The 17395-nt window shown below is 43.5% G+C and overlaps 2 protein-coding genes across 2 annotated transcripts in view; one reads left to right on the plus strand and one right to left on the minus strand.

Moving 5' to 3' along the window:
• The window catches only part of aggf1 (angiogenic factor with G patch and FHA domains 1), a 36958-nt gene extending 30162 nt beyond the window's left edge, over window positions 1-6796 (minus strand). The window contains exons 1-3 of the mRNA XM_063210826.1: window positions 6707-6796; window positions 5903-6138; window positions 3180-3297 (exon numbers count right to left, since the gene is read on the minus strand). Of these exons, the coding sequence (XP_063066896.1) occupies window positions 3180-3297; window positions 5903-6118 (334 nt within the window). The 5' untranslated portion in view covers window positions 6119-6138; window positions 6707-6796. The remainder of the gene's footprint in view (window positions 1-3179; window positions 3298-5902; window positions 6139-6706) is intronic.
• Window positions 6797-7208: 412 nt separating this feature from the next.
• acadl (acyl-CoA dehydrogenase long chain) lies at window positions 7209-17328 on the plus strand. The gene is made up of 11 exons (XM_063210828.1): window positions 7209-7376; window positions 7834-8010; window positions 9461-9598; window positions 10204-10368; window positions 11086-11152; window positions 12286-12450; window positions 13037-13138; window positions 13781-13894; window positions 15834-15961; window positions 16403-16489; window positions 16751-17328. The coding sequence occupies exons 1-11, from the start codon at window positions 7297-7299 to the stop codon at window positions 16842-16844; spliced, it is 1317 nt and encodes a 438-aa protein (XP_063066898.1). The 5' UTR covers window positions 7209-7296; the 3' UTR covers window positions 16845-17328.
• The last annotated feature ends 67 nt before the right edge of the window (window positions 17329-17395 follow it).

The following is a 17395-nucleotide window of genomic DNA, read 5'->3' on the forward strand; positions in this document are numbered from 1 at the left end:
CAAAGGGTATGTTGTAGCTGTATATCAGGGGTCCCCAAACTAAGGCCCGGGGGCCGGATGCGGCCCGCCAGGCCCCTTTGACCGGCCCTCCACCTCTCTGCATCTCACCATTTGAACAGGCACCATTTGAACTATTTTGTGCTAGAAATTATGAAAGATGGAAGCAAAGGACAGCACTCTTCAGATTTTTCTCTGTTTATTCGCCTATGAACGTTTCAGGCAGAGCCCTTCTTCAGCGTGTCATGGCGATTGCAGAGCTAGAAATTATGGCTATAACGGGCAGTGGCCTAGTATACAGCCCACATGATTGATTTCGGCCCCTGATCACAGTCAGGAACGATAATGTGGCCCCCAAAGAAAAAAGTTTGGGGACCACTGCTGTATATGATGGCAACTGGTGGCTAGCATGTGTTGAGGAATGTATGCCGAGCACTGGAGAGGTGAAACTGAACTTCCTGCATCCTCATGGACCATCTCCATCCTTCACTTTTCCCTTCAGACCAGATAGACTTGACTAGACATGGATCATCAGGATGTGCTTCTGGTAGTGGAACCTGTAACTGCAACGGGACGTACTTATACATTATCTACAAAAGGCACAGCTGCTGCTTCAAATGCACTGGTAGAGTACAAAATGAGAGTGTAGCCATTGATTATCTCTTTAAAGTACGGTAAAGGGAAGATGACACAGGTACACAGAGAAGGAATGTTCAAACATTCACGTATCATCATTTGGTGTGTATAAATGGACATCTGCATTAGTTTCTGAAACCTGGGACCATGGAAACTGACCATTTTTGTTTTGTTTTTGTTTTGTCATGTGATGCTACTATGGTATTACCACATTATTAGTAAGTGGTCTGTATGATGCCATATTTGTGAGTCAAATTCTCTCTGAAATGAATAAAGAACCGAACACCAGCATTTGAGGTGTTGCTAATGACATTGCCGGCTACGTTTGGACAAGGAACTGGCCATTTTAAAATATAGTTTTTTTAGATATTCAATTTTTAATTTTTCAATTTATCATAATTCATATTCTGAGAGTTGTTGTATTCCAAGCTGATTGTGTAATATGTAGAGCCAGAAAAGAGCTTTCAAATAACACCACAGGCATATTTTTGTGACTAACACTGACTGATATATTCAAGGCTGAATGTATAGTGTCCTACCCTCACATGTGAACCTTTCCTAGTCTGTTTCTCCCTTAATATTAGTGTCAGATTCAAACCAATGCAGTTCTGGGGTGCTACCTTGCTACTAAAAAGGCACACCAAGTATGATTGAAATCCGGGTCGGTCGGGTCCCAAAGTGTCTGATTTCACGTGAAATGACCCCATTGACTTCAGTTCAGCATTCAATACCATAATACCACAACAACTCATCAGAAAACTGAACAAACTAGGTTTCAGCACCTCCCTCTGCAACTGGCTGCTGGACTTCCTGATGCAGAGACCACAAGCAGTACAGGTAGGGAATAACACCTCAAGCACCCTGACCCTGAGCATGGGGGCTCCGCAAGGTTGTGTTCTCAGCCCCCTGCTGTTCACGCTGCTGACACATGACTGCACAACGACCCACAGCACTAACCATCTAGTGAAGTTTGCGGATGATACAACACTGGTGGGCCTCATCACTAAGGGCGATGAGACTCACTACAGAGAAGAAGTAGACCTGCTGGCCAGATGGTGCAAAGACAACAACCTCCTGCTGAATGTCAACAAGACCAAGGAGATTGTTGTGAACTTTCAGAGGGTCCAAAAACAACTGCCATCACTGACCATCGACGGTGATGCTGTGGAGAGAGTGAGCAGCACCAAGTTCCTAGGAGCGCACATCAGCGACGACCTCTCTTGGACCACCAACACTACATCACTGGCGAAGAAGGCCCATCAGCGTCTCTACTTCTTGTGCAAACTAAAGAAGGCAAGTGCTACACCCTCCATCATGACAACATTCTACAGAGGAACCATAGAGAGCGTCGTGTCCAGCTGCATCACAGTGTGGGGAGGAAGCTGCACGGAGAAAAACAGGAAGACACTCCAGCGTGTTGTGAACACAGCAAAGAAGATCATTGGAGTACCACTCCCCTCCCTGCAGGACATTTACACCGCACGCCTCACCCGGAAAGCACTGATGATCATCAAAGACACAAGCCACCCTGCACACAAACTGTTCAGCCTCCTGCCCTCTGGAAAGAGGTACAGGCGCCTCCGTTCCCATACCACCAGGCTTGCAAGCAGCTCGATGCACCAAGCAATCAAGATACTGAACACTCAACCCACTCTCCCTCCACTGTCAGCCTCTAGCCAGCCAGGCCACTGACAACCCCCCTCCCCCCTCATCCCCACCACCATATCTGCGATTGAACATTCCACCTGCACTACTACATCTGTGACTGAACTTTCAACCTGCACCAACTCAAAACATGCGCACACACACACACACACACACACACACACACACACACACACACACACACACACACACACACACACTGCACTTTCTGCACTAAACCCAAACATACACACACTGACACACAACTCATACACATACACACACAGACACACAGACACACACCGCTCTTTCTACCTGCACTAAACACACACACACACACACACACACACACACACACACACACACACACACACACACACACACACACACACACACACACACACACTGCTGCTGCTGCTGCTGGTGTACTTGATAGACCTTTTTTAATATTTATTTTTCTTCAAATGCTACTATTACTATGTCAGAACGCTATAAAGGACTTTTAGAAAAAGCACAGCAAAATACCTCCTCTTAATGTATGTTCTCTACAAGTCTTCTATTGTCCAGTCTTGCACTTTAAATGTCTGTATGAGCACTGTCTATGTCCATACGGTCTTATGTCCATGTTTGAGTACTGTCTATGTCTATACTGTCTATGTCCTTACCTAGATTAGTCTATGTCTGCATGGGAAAGCAAGAAACGTAATTTCAAATTCTTTGTATGACCAGTGCATGTAAAGAAATTGACAATAAAACCAACTTGAGAGAGAGAGAAAGAGAGAGAGAGAGAGATCTTTTTTTGCCTGCAGCAAACCACACGACTCTGAACAGCGAATGGCAGTAGCTATTGCACAAGCCAAATCATGAAAATAAAGTGAAGCTCTATGCAACGAATTCCCCACCTGTTTCCCAGCCTGTCCATGTCTCAAATTCCGTCTGTGTCTCTGCGTCCGCATGCCTCTTGTCTTCTCTCCTGCCTTCCTTCTGCAGCGTCTGAAGCTCAGCTTGTAACTTACTGACCTGAAGGATAAAACCACAAACAAGTGTCAAATCATTAAAAACGCAACATGTCAAAGTCTGGATGCTCGTAGGTACGGGTGCCCAACAGGCAGGGTACTAGTTTACAGAGTGCCACATATGGCTTCCTAGCTCTACGGACGGTGAAAATTAGATATCCATATCCATATCCATATCCCAGAAAACTAATACAGGCTGACTCCTTTCACCTTGCTCAATGTCTATGTAAGCTTATACCAGTGTAATACTGTTAGTGGCTACTGCAGTGTTTCCCATACATTGAGGAAACTATGGCGGCCCGCCATAGTTTAAATTTGGCCGCCATAGTTTACGAAAATGTAAAAAAAATAAAAAAATAAAAAATTTTAAACTTTTTTTTTTAACGATATCCGTTTTTGTTAAAACGATTTGAATTACGATTTTGAATTTCCTTCGCATTTTCCTCCTGGAGTAAATACATCCTATAGACTCTGTATTGGTTAGATAAGTAGTCCCACGGTAACACAGAATGAGGGGAAAGCATTAGGAAGTGACCGTAAGGGTATTACAGTTGATTCATGTGTGCACACGTGTAACATCGGGTGAGTAACAGAACATGTGCGCAACGATGCGTTATGACACGCCGATATGCGAGGATCTTCGTCCAAATCGCTAGTCGCATCATCGCTAACTGCGTTTACATCGCGTGCCGCGTGTAAGGGAAATGTTAGTTGTTGACATGTATGGAATTCACTTCAATTTGTGCTGTTTCTTGCTTCAGTTGTGGACAAAACGATTGGCCAAACTCACAATAAAGCCTTTGCTGTGCTACTGTCCCAGAGAGCTGGAAAAAAAAAACCTTCATAGAAGAAGTCACACTTAACAGGGGTGTTAACCAATCCAATTCTCTAATTTCTCTCTCTCTCTCTCTCTCTCTCTCTCTCTCTCTCTCTCTCTCTCTCTCTCTCATAGTAGCCTACTATTTAGGCCTACCCATAACAAATGGTGAATTTCTGAGCCCTTTTTAATTTGTAGCCTATACCACTGAAGGCATGATAATGCTTCATCATATTTTAGAAATAGGGCCTATGTGCCTTTTATATACCAAATGTTTATCATTTTGAAATTGTTTCAGTTGTTTATGACTTGTGTATGACTGAAATTATCTCTGCATACTATCAGTGCTGCATTGCTTTGTAAAGATAGGCTATTCAACACACTTTAAAAACACACTGAAAAGATACGGCCATAGTAGCCTACTGAAAACATTTTGTTCATAATAATGGTGATTAATAAATGGTGGTCTTAAATTTTCATACTGACATCCTTGAATTTGACTTGGTAGATCACGGCAGACCATCAACTTCAAAAGTAGATCTTGGTTAAAAAAAGGTTGGGCACCCCTGCTATAGAGAGAACCACAAGTGCTTGAAAGACAGGGATCAAAAGCCTAGTCAAGTTGTTGTAGTTTACTTGGGTTTGGGAGCAATATAAAAAACCTTCAGAGAAGGGACAGTTGGGATGAGTTTACTAACACTCCCTAGGCTTTGTTTTACAGTTGTAATGAGTTTGGTGACAGACCTTCATTGACACAGCAGAGGAGACATCGGGCTGCATATAGAAATTAATGTGTAATGAATGTGAATATAGACATAAATGTGTAATATGTTGTTCAGCCCTTTTAATGGGAGGAATTTGGAAAAAACTGGCCCTGTGACCAGCACCCCTCATGTAGAATGTGTACGCCTACAGATATGTGTGGGGGAAAAGGCATAGCCTACCCTCTAAGACCCTTTTTGTCTATGCGTTAACAATTTCACAGTGCTCTTAAATTCTTATCTCTGCTCCTATTTTGTTTTATTATTGTTTCCCAGACCCCTGCATGAGGGACGAATGAAACTGTGTTGTAAACAGAAATTATTCACTGTACTGCATTTTTTGACAATGACAATGTACTACTATTATACAAGTCATGGGTAAAATCTTATGTAGCCTTATTTCTCAAAATATAAATGGCTGAAATATAGGCCCAGGCCTACAGTTTCTCCATGCGCCAATGTCATACTGTAGTCATTGTTTTGCCGTTTTGCATTTACGCTGCAAGAATACACCCCCCCCCCCCCCAAAAAAAAGGCCCGTGTGAGAAGGACAAACCCCCCCCCCCCCGGACAAAATAAACCCCGGCTGCCCCCATAGTTTCCAAAATTTCTGTGGGAAACACTGTACTGTTATTTATTTTGGGACTCAGGTAATGCAATTCCACATTTTCTGGGAAATGGGTGGCGCAAATGTGCAGTTTTGCAACAAATATGCAGATTGCATTATACCCTATTGTAGGGCTGCCATTGTGCAACCAGTATGACTCATGAAATGTTTACATCTCATAGTACCCTGGGAGAGAAATGTAATGTCGATGTCAATACTGTTTTGAATTATTCCCATTTCCCATATCATCTTTGGTCTAGTCAACAAAATTAGAGTTGGCTATATCACCCCACCCCACCCCCCCTCACTTGAACGATAAATAGCCATATTGTGACTTGCATGTCCAGAAACAATGAGGAGAAAGTATGACTTTTACTTTGAGTAATGTTAACTAAACCCTTCAGAGTTAGTGACAGGAAACAACCTGCTGTCTGAGGTCATCGTTGTAGCGGTCTGCGTCCCCTTGTTGCTGACTGTGTCCGAGTTGTTGCTGCAGGTTCTGGAGTTGTGCTCTGCAGATCTTCAACTCCTCTTCAAGCTGTTCCACCTTCAGCTTGAGAGCAGGCACGTCGATCTCAACATCATCAACATCCTGGCCTGACACATCAGCTGCCTCTGCGTCATCTTCACAGGCAGACATTGTCCCATACGTCCTGACTCCTAACAAAAAGAGAGATGAATAAACTAGAGCTTGTTATGTTGTTTCGTTGAATTGATACTAGAAAGTGCACATACTGTATTTTCTTTTAGCTTGTTAGCTGGTCATTCATGAAGTGAAATCTGCAGCAGCCACGTCTCTTTTAAATCAACTGGATCGATGTGCACACTAACTGCACATGTGGGTTTTTTTCTCAGTTGGGCCAGTAAAGGCAATGTAGGTCTGGCAAGTCCTGAACAGCTGCATCAACACAAACCAGTCATGAAAGGACGTCTATGAGTTTCGTTACAGCCAAGAAGATCAGGCTCTCAGTTTAATAGTACAAGCAAAACAAATCAAGACAGAGATCAACAAGAATTTATATATTCATCCCCAAAACAGCATATCCAGAAAGGAGTGTACAAAGACTGGGCTAGTTATACGGCTCCCAGTCTGAACTAAGCGGTGAGGTCTCTGTTGCACACATTTGGCTAGCTGAAATCATTTTACTTTTGAGTCTTTTTAGGCAATGGCCTCTTAATCAGAACTGCAATGACGGATACCTAGCAGAATACGAATGGTTAAACTTACCAGTGAACAGGTGACAAAAATCTTAACTGAGCTTAAAGCAACTGTAAATTGAGCCAAAAGCACCCATATCCACCATATTTGGCAGCTGCGTGAAGTCTGCGACGACAGTAGAGTAGTTCATTTTTCACGTGAAAGTTTTACAAAATAAAAGTATATGTTGTCCTGCAGTTTATAAAATTTAAGTCAAAACTATTCTATGCAAATCCATGCATTAGGGTCATATTAAACATCCACTGAATGCTTGCGGAGACACATAGGTGGAAACAGCCTTGCTAAATAAAACATCTCACTTTATAATAGCCTACCTCACTTTATAACTTTTTTTAATTTCAATAATGTCTAATATATTAATCTAGATTCATTTTCAGATGCTCAATCTGTGAATCTGAATGATGAACTAAGAAATATGGAACGGGCGCCCAGGGGGACGGCGGAAGTAGCAAAAAAGGGGGCGGGTCTTTCAAGCTCGCATATTTTTTTGGAGGCACTTTTATTTTGTAGAGTTCTTTGACAGCCATATTAAACTGTTATTACTAAACGGTGACCGACTTTTTTGTTGTTGGGAACTGTTGAAACAAGTTTCAGTCACCATGAATTTCTTAAAGGTCTATCAGAAATGCTTTCTTCGGGCGGGTTGTCGTGGCGAACAATTAGGAATACTGCAAAGCAGGTAAATTCATCGATGATGTTGTCTGGGTTTTTGTTATAATCTTTGTAAAGTTATTGTGAACCTGAATTACTCAAACATCTCTGGTGAAACCTTGACGCCAATTTTTGACACCCAACGTTTCTTGTCACCATAGTGCTAGTTGCTTTGAAATCTCCCTTTGCCTCAGGTGATTTTAGAAAGTTTTTGTGGTTAACCTCAAACTTGGGATAACACCCTTATCACACACTCCACCTTGACCTACCTTTATACGCTACTACATCTTCATTTTCATGGCTATGTATGAGTAGCCTGGTATGAGTAGGCCTAGAACTACATCTATTAAATGTCCAAAAACTTGTGAACTAAGGGTGCTTGCTGGACAATGAGACAACAACGCGAACCCGCGCAATTAATTCGACACATCCCCTTGTTAAAATGTTTTCGGTTCTTTCTTTTCCTCTCAACTCAACCTTTCTAGACTGCAACACAGCAACCCTCAGACACAGCAGCCTGCGGAGAATTCCCGACTGGAAACCTCCAGCGCCAAGAATATGATGGACGTCGGAACAAGGAGGATCTACTCCGAGGAACATGACATGTACCGCAACACAGTTCGCCGCTTCTTCGAGGAAGAGGTCATGCCCCATCATAAAGAGTGAGTGAAACTAAAGCATTTGTATTGCACACTCTTTCAGTGAAAGTTCCCAGATGACCTAGTCACCTCAGTAGTAGACAGTGACACAAGTGCGAGTTAGGTGTGCGCAACAGAGTCCTCTGTAGGTGAAAGGTGACAGGTCCTCAGGCTCCAAATAGAAGTTCAGTTGGTTACAATTTTGCACGTAGCACCACTTCCATAGACATTTAGATGTATTTTGCCAAATGATACAGAATAGATAATATTCATGTCAATGATTTTACATGTACCAGGCCTGCTATGAACAACACTCATTGTAGGTTACTTAAATGTATAATTTTCATTGTGTGAATTCTCAATTTTATTATTTTCTATTCTATTCTATTCAGTTCTGTTCTGTTCTGATCTTTTTGCACACTTGTGTCCTATAAAAAAGATTTAAAAAAAAAAACATGTTTACCAGCAATACACTTCGGGCATATAGTTGGAGAAACAATTTACCCGGTTGTGGAAAGTTATGATCTTACTTACATGAGCTAAATTAACAAACGAACATCTGTCTGTACTAAAAGAGGGAAGAAATCTGGTGCCACACAGATGTCTGAATTATTTCTCATCTATTTACGGTGCATTAGACTGACGGACACTTTACTTGGCGCCGGTGTCATACGCATGTCATTACAGTGTCATAATAGTATCATCACCTTTGGTTGTTTTTGCCACAACCGAATGTCACTTAAGGCCAACAGTCATAAAATGTTTATGACATGGACATGATCTTTATGACATACATTACTGTGTCATGACACTGTTATGACACTGTAATGACATGCCTATGACACCGGCGTCAAGTAAAGTGTTACCAAAAAAATTAGACATCTGTGTGGCTCCAGATTTCTTCCCTTTTTATTCATGTCTGGTCCTACGCTGGTTGCACCGGATTGTCACCAGTAGCGAGGACGGAGTATGTGCTTCCCTTGTTGACCACATGTCTGTCTGTTAGGGGTGTAACGATATCGAACCGAACCGACGTATTGTACCGAAAAGACCTGTACCGAATCGAACAGTGCTGTACCGAGTACCGAAAGGTTGAGTAAAAGGCTACTCTGTTCATGTTTTTACATTATGCTGCTACTACATGCAGAGGCTCGTGCAGAACCCTGAGAGAGAATGCAAGAAATTACAGGTGTAGAGGCTTGGTTTTTGTGAAACCTTGAGGAGAAAGTACTATTTCTTACACTGATGAAATCTCCGACCCAAAGTAGCAGGTTGAATGTATTTCTCTTTTTTCGTTTGTATTTTGACAATATTTTGGTGAAATTAACAACATGCTGAGGAAGAAAATGGTTTTCTATTTTGTTCCCATATATTGTACCGATTACCGAAAATGTACCGAACCGTGACCCTAAAACCGAGGTAAGTACAGAACCGTGATTTTTGTGTACCGTTACATCCCTACTGTCTGTTGCAGGTGGGAGAAGGCGGGGCAGGTGAGTAGGGAGGTGTGGGAGAAGGCGGGGGAGTTCGGCCTCCTGGGGGTCTTCACACCTGAGGAGCACGGAGGGCTGGGAGGAGATCTGCTGTCTGCGGCCGTGGTCTGGGAAGAACAGTGAGTGTGTGTCTTCAATGTTTCCTGCAGTTAATTCCAGGTGATTTTGGCGGGGGGGGGGCATACTTATTTTGGGGTGAAATTACATACACAAGGTGTTGTACACTCCAAAACCTGTTGTGTTATTGTGAATGTTTACCACCACTCTCAATATCAAGTATTCTAAGTGACTTGTAATTTGATATTGCATGTACATGAAGAGAGATAGGTATTTATTTGGTAAGTTACGTCAGTTATGTCAAGTTAAGTCAGCGTTCATTGTCGGTTTCTTCATATGCACAGGTCATTCAAGGAAATTGAAATTACATTTCTCTCTCTATACCATGTTAGGACATAGACCTACACAGTCAGGAGGACTGACATTGACAGACTGACATTAAAGTGACAGGACAGCGTAGCCTCTTAGTGCAGATGGGTTTGCTGGCGGGCCTATTCACTATTTGTTGAAAATGCTCAATTACATCATAACAACATTGCTATGACATTACCAAGAGCCTTAAGTAACAGATGAAGACATAGCCATTACAATTTTGGCAATAGGAAGGTTATACCATTGGCTCTGAGCTAAGGGGTTAATCTGTTGCTTATTGATTGTTTTTGCCCAGGATGTACTCCAACTGTTCGGGGCCTGGCTTCTCGCTGCATTCGGACATCGTGATGCCGTACATCAGTCACTATGGCAGCGCCGCCCAGATTGAGAAGTTCCTGCCCACCATGACAGCAGGCAAATGCATCGGGGCCATCGCCATGACGGAGCCCGGAGCCGGCAGGTGAGACACTGCTCAAAATCAGTTGATAGTAATCTACTGGTACATACAGGGTTCTAAAGTAACAGCAGCCAGCCGGCTAAATGCTGGTGAAATTGCAATGTGGCTGGTAGAAAAGACCAACCCACTAGCCACTATGACTCATTAGTGAGTGCGTGTTTGAGGCTAGTGAGATTAACATCTACTTAGTCATTTTGGCTGATGAAGAAAAAAACGTTAATTTAGAGCCCTGGGTTCATAGATTTCTTGTTATATCTATTTATAATTATCTAAATAATGAACAGATATTCAAAATGGCGGACAAGAATCATGTTTTTACTGTTACTATACACAATTACTGAAGTACAGCACTTAAGTTTAACTAGTATGTTGTTGAAGCGACAGGCCGTGCCCATGAAAAGAAAGACTTTGAACTCATTAACTTATAATTATGGATGTAGTGATGTCATGCATGAGCTTTGACAGCTGGACAGCACTTTTTTCAAGTTCAAGCTCAAGTTCTGGCACTTCAGCCATTACAATAATAGAAAAAGGGAATCCAGCTGTTTTGATTATTATTGATTATTTTGCTAATGAGTTTTTTTTTTATTAATTAAATTGCATTTGCATGGAGTCTTTCTCCTCATCTAGCCAATTTTTTTTACCGTACATGTGATCTCTTCTTCTCTATTATACATGTTGGGGCTGATAATCTAATCTTTTCCTATTTCTTTTTTTCAGTGATCTGCAGGGTGTGCGAACATACGCCAAGAAGGATGGCAGTGACTGGATCCTGAATGGAAACAAGGTAACAAGGTTAGCCTGAGCTGATCCAGATAGTGCTACTACATACACTCACCGGCCACTTTATTAGATACAGCACACCTTCCTAGTGCTGGGTTGGACCTCATTTGGCCTTTAGAAATTCCTTATCTCAATGCAACAATACTCAGATAGGCTGTGGCATTCCAACAAAGTTCAATTGATATTCCAGGGCCCATATCGAGCCAAGAAAATATCCCTACGCCACTACACAACACCAGCCTGAACTGTTGATACAAGGCAGGGTGGATCCATGTTGTCGAGTGTTGTAACAAAAATCAAGACTCATCAGACCAGGCAACATTCTGATGTCCAGTTTGAACTATGTGATTGATGAGTAGATTGGCAGATGAGTATATTTATACTGATAGGATACGTTCTCATTTCATCCCCAGTTCTGGTTGCATTTACTGTTGAATTGCATTTATTGTCGCCGAGAGACAGTGCTAAGTATGTCAGGTCACAATACTCACTGAGTGAAATGACGACGTCTAGAACTCAAGCGACGTAGCGTAGGCACGCATGGCACACACCTCTCTCTTTTTTTTTTTTTTAAATATATTTTTTATGGGCTTTTTGGACCTTTATTTAGGATAGGACAGTGAAGGTGCGACAGGAAGTGAGTGTGGAGAGAGATGGGGTAGGGTTGGGAAATGACCCCGTCCGGACTCAAACCGGGGTCCCCATGGGCATGCAAGCCCAAGTGTGGGGGGCTTAGCGCGCTGCGCCACAGTGCCCCCACACCTCTCTTGCACCCCCCCTGCCTTGCCCTCTGCCCCCATAGGCCTCAGCCCAGCTGGCATGGTCAGGCCTTTATGCCCTGGCTGGGGCCTTTATTTTCTCACCTGTCTGTTCGAGTCATTGTTACTGTCAATGACCACTGGCCCACACACACAACAAAATGTTGTATTACATATAAACAAATACTTAGTATTTAACAGGATTTTTTTGCTCCCACTTTTTTTATTTTTATGTAGCGTTTCGGGAAATGCTACGTAAATATTAAAAAAAGTGGGAGCAAAAAATCCTTTTTTTAAAAAAAAATACTTAAATTTTTCATCTATCATTCGTATACCCACTCCTGAGGTTTGGCATGCATATGACCACTTGATGTCTCAGGTGTTCATCACTAACGGTTGGATGAGTGACCTGGTGGTTGTCGTGGCGGTGACCAATCGCGAGGCTCGGACGGCGGCCCACGGCATCAGCCTCTTCCTGGTGGAGAACGGCATGAAGGGCTTCCAGAAGGGACGCAAGCTGGAGAAGATCGGACTCAAAGCACAGGTGGGTACCTGGGGGAAGCCATGGCCAGAGGGTAGATCAGAGGGTTGTAGGTTCAAATCCCACCCTTACCAAGCTGGAGAAGATCGGCCTCAAAGCACAGGTGGGTACCTGGGGGAAGCCATGGCTCAATGGTTAGGGTGCTGGCCTTTAGATCAGAGGGTTGTAGGTTCAAATCCCACCCGTACAAAGGTGGAGACGATCGGACTCAAAGCACAGGAATGGTTGGCTTGGTACCTACTGGATGATGTTCCCTTGAGCAAGGCATGGGACCTCCTCCATGTCATCAATAATCTGCCCTGATTGGCATTCATCTAGCTGACGTGAATTGTGTGTGCAGTCAATCCACATATTTGTGAGGCAGTTCACTCGCTGCTTCAAGTACAAGTGGGAAGCGACATGGGGAAGTCATATTAGGTATTTCTGTCCACCTTGTTTGCCAAGCATTCATCCCCACCTGTCTAAGACCAAGCAGATCTCATTGTGATTACACAAATATCTGCTTCATATCTCTCTCTCTCTCTCTCCCTCTCTCTCTATCTATCTATCCCTCTCTCTCTATCTCTCTCTCCCTCTCCCTCCCTCCCAGGACACTGCAGAGTTGTTCTTCGAGGACGTCCGGCTCCCAGCTGACGCCCTACTGGGGGAGGCCAACAGAGGATTCTACTACCTCATGAACGAACTGCCCCAGGTACAGCTTCTATTACCTCATGAACGAACTGCCCCAGGTACAGCTTCTATTACCTCATGAACGAACTGCCACAGGTAAGGCACAGCTGCCTGCCATGGGCACACCATGAACTCCACATTGGAAACATTCATGGCTACATGGTTACTGTTACTGTTACTATTTATTTGAGCTATCTTGTACTAGTCAACTTGTAACTTTTTTGTGGTGTTCTAGTCACGGGGGCAGCCGTGGCTCAGTGGTTAGAGCACTGGGTTGGCAACCCAAGGCTTTCCGGTTCAATGCCCGACTGGACCACAGCTGAAGTGCCCTTGAGCAAGGCACCTAACCCCCACACTGCTCCCCGGGCGCCGCTCAGCAGGCAGCCCACTGTTATGGACTAGTGTGTGTACTTCAATGTGATTCACTCGTCACACTGGGATAAAGTGCAGAGAAAGAATTTGCCCTAGGGGACCAAAATTGGCTCCAAAATAATAATAATAAAAATACTTTTTAGCAGTACTCCTTTCTTGCCACTAATTTCAGGTGACCCCATTTGAATTCCAGGCGACCCCATATGGGGGTCCCGACCCCAAGGTTGAAAACCGCTGGGTTATAATCTCCCTTCTTCCTCCTGTAATCTGTGTTCGTTCCTGTGTGCGTTAGGAGCGTTTGCTGATTGCCGTGATGGCTCTGGCCAGTGCTGAGTTCATGTTTGAGGAGACCAGGAACTACGTTATGCAGAGGAAAGCCTTCGGGAAGACCATCGCACACCTACAGGTAATGTACAGTCATTTTCATTTAATCACTGGAAATCAACGCTCTGCCCACCAACTTTGAATTGCTTCTAAGTCGTATTCTACTTGAGTTGTCCAAATAAAATGTGCCTAGCTCTGATACAGTTGATATCAGTGCAACGGTCTGTCTTTCCCTGTTGCAAACACTGCTTGTCTCAATACCACATCCTGTTCTAGTACTTGCAAGCAGGCCTGGAATTTCGTCATTTTAGGGGCAAGGCCACTTGACAGGGCATCAGAGAGGGCATCAAGGCCACTGTGGCTTCATGGCAGATATTTTTCAAGGGCACAAGGCCAAAGTGGGAGGGCATGGCCCTCGCGAAATTCCTGCCCTGCTTGCAAGTATTGTGGCGTTTTCTAGTTTGTTAGTTTGAGTTGTATATATTGTAGCTGAATTCTATCTATTCTGTATTATATTATTTTCAATTTACCACATAGTGTATCGTTTCCCATTTCCCCAGGGTTATAAATGACCTACCAATGTTTGTCCCGTAGGCCCCCCAGTGAAGGTGTACACAGTAACACCTGAGGGGTATACTAAGAACAGAGTTCCCACGGGTCATGGAATTTCTGGAATATCATGGAATTTCATAAATGTTTTTCCAGTCATGGAAAGTCATGGAATTTTATCATTTTGCATGCACAGTCATGGAATATCATGGAATTTTCTTATCAGTTGTGTAAAATCCAAAACTTTTTTGTTTGGTGTATATAACATTGTTTCTTACTGGTTGTACTTCAACGCTTCGCCAGAGACAGTTAAGTTTTGCGCTGTAATGTGCAACATTTTAGAATGCAATGAGCCCACTGAAATCTGGCGGCTGTAGGGGTGAAGATAATCTTCAGTTTTCACACTTTAAAAAACGTTTTAACGTCATTTCTGGGTCTTTTTGGGTCTGGAAAGTCATGGAAAATCATGCAATTTTATATCTGAATTAGAGTGGGAACCCTGTAAGAAACTGGTTCAGTAGTAAACCAGGTTTACCTTGTGGCAGAGGTAAATCGTCTAATACAGGGGTGGGGAACCTTTTTCATTCGAAGGGCCCCTCCAAATTCATCCGAGGGCCGTATAAGTCCTCCGAGGGCCGTATTATGAACACAAGCCAGGATTTTCCCCTTCACTTTAGGCCTATATTGAAGGCAGCCACCTTTTAAACAAACACCACCTTCTCTATGTTCCCTGAATATAACTTAATTGTATTGCAAATGCATTTTCTGAGATTCCTTTACAAAATATGTCATATTTCATGTGAAGCTGAATAACATGAAAATCATATCGGGGGCCAGATAAAACAGCCTCAAGGGCCGCAAACGGCCCTCGAGACATAGGTTCCCCAACCCTGGCCCTCCAGACATAGTTTCCCCACCCCTGGCCCTCCAGACATAGGTTCCCCACCCCTGGCCCTCCAGACATAGGTTCCCCACCCCTGGCCCTCCAGACATAGGTTCCCCACCCCTGGCCCTCCAGACATAGGTTCCCCACCCCTGGCCCTCCAGACATAGGTTCCCCACCCCTGGTCTAATAGAAGAGCCTGGAGTAAGGATTTTCTTAACTAAATGATGCCTGCCAGTACTAGCAGAGAGAGTAGAGAGAGAGAGGTTCCATTGGCCCATTGTTTCCGGGTTTTATTATTGCAAGGGGGAGGGGGGGAAATCCCCCTTTAGGCAGACCTAAGCAGACCTAAGGACTGTTCTATTCAATGCTAGGAGTATTATGACACGCTCCTTAAGGCAGACCGGAACCTGGTCATGTTAGGTGCCCATAGCAACCTATTACAATGGCATATCTCTATATACTTAAAGAATCTCTGGTACTAGTACATCTACTAGCAGGTTTACCACTTCCTGTAGGTTAACCAAGTCTGGTTTATAACTTAACCATGTTGTTAGTATACCCCCCCTGCTCTTCTCTTCTCTTTCAGACCGTCCAACACAAGCTAGCCGAGCTGAAGACTGACATCTGTGTGGGCAGATCCTTCATAGACAACTGCCTGCAGTTACACGCCGAGAAACGCTTGGACTCCGCTACCGCATCCATGGCCAAATACTGGTGAGGGAAGATATTAATATTGGTAAAATATAATCACGCTGGAACAATGCCTTTGCTCCCACCTCCCTATGCATGGTATACACTGACAACAACTGGAACTCTACTACATTTTGAAAGAAAGGAAGCCCACCTGGGAAACTGCAACTCCGGTTATCATTGTGACACAGCACTCCACAGCACACAAGTGTACAATGCACACTACAAAATTGCATGTATGCCTGTATCCTGGAGTAGTTGACTGTTCATGTGTTATTAGACTTGACCGAGTGTGTGTTGACTGTTCATGTGTTATTAGACTCGACTGAGCGTGTGTTGACTGTTCATGTGTTATTAGACTTGACTGAGCGTGTGTTGACTGTTCATGTGTTATTAGACTTGACTGAGCGCGTGTTGACTGTTCATGTGTTATTAGACTTGACCGAGTGTGTGTTGTTTCCTCAGGGCGTCGGAGCTGCAGGGTAAAGTGGCCACTCAGTGTCTGCAGATGCACGGAGGCTGGGGCTACATGTGGGAATACCCCATCGCAAAGTAAGAAGTCTCTTTTAATCTGCCATCACCACTTTCCTTCATTAGGTCTACTCAGTTTGTTATCCACACGTTAAACCAGATGCACTGCACTGCACTGTGTGTCCATTTGCGACCACAACGTACTGTGACCTCAGTGTTGATTGTATCATCTTTGTCAAAATTGCCCACTAGCATCCATCTTCATAACAAACAAGCAGTGATTTTTGAAGTCGTGTCATGGACTATCATCAACCCTTCTGTGCTGTTCTCTGTGACGTCTAGGGCGTTTGTGGACTCCCGGGTGCAGCCCATCTACGGAGGCACCAATGAGATCATGAAAGAGCTGATCGCCAGAACCATCGTGGGACAGAAATAGTTGGTCAAAGACGTTGGTACCATAACCCTTTGCACTTCGCTGGTGCCTATACTAAGAAGCTGGTTCAGGAGTAAACCAGGTGAAGTTAAGAGGTAAATCATCTAGAAGAGTCTGGAGTCCTCATGAGGACTCTAGCCTCTTCTACTAGATGATTTCCAGGCTCTTCTATTAGATGATTTACCTCTTTAACTTAACCTGGTTTACTCCTGAACCAGCTTCTTAGTATAGGCAACTGGTGTCAGTCTGATGTTAGTATGTTGATATTGATGTTTATTTACATAGTTGGTGATTACATTGTGCCTTTTTTTGTGAATATTGTAACACTGCGCTTACACAACGATCAAACTTATAAAACTGGCATCGTTTGCCGTTATTTTTGTCATTTTACAGTTTTGTGTCAAATCGTAATGGGTTGGAAACATGCCATTAAGCCGTCCCATATCCATTGTAAATGATTTCGAAAAAATAAAGACAACTCATTATATATTTGTGTCAGTTTGGCTGTTATTAATCACTTTAAAAACATTGAATACAAGATCCACGTCATAATT

Source organism: Engraulis encrasicolus, chromosome 11 (genome assembly GCF_034702125.1).
Source record: "Engraulis encrasicolus isolate BLACKSEA-1 chromosome 11, IST_EnEncr_1.0, whole genome shotgun sequence".
Lineage (NCBI taxonomy): Eukaryota > Metazoa > Chordata > Actinopteri > Clupeiformes > Engraulidae > Engraulis > Engraulis encrasicolus.

Coding starts and splice junctions, on each gene's coding strand:
- acadl (XM_063210828.1), top strand. CDS start 7,297: ATGAATTTCTTAAAGGTCTATCAGAAATGCTTTCTTCGGGCGGGTTGT. Junction 13,895..15,833: donor AGACCATCGCACACCTACAG/GTAATGTACAGT, acceptor CTTCTCTTTCAG/ACCGTCCAACACAAGCTAGC. Junction 15,962..16,402: donor GCATCCATGGCCAAATACTG/GTGAGGGAAGAT, acceptor TTGTTTCCTCAG/GGCGTCGGAGCTGCAGGGTA.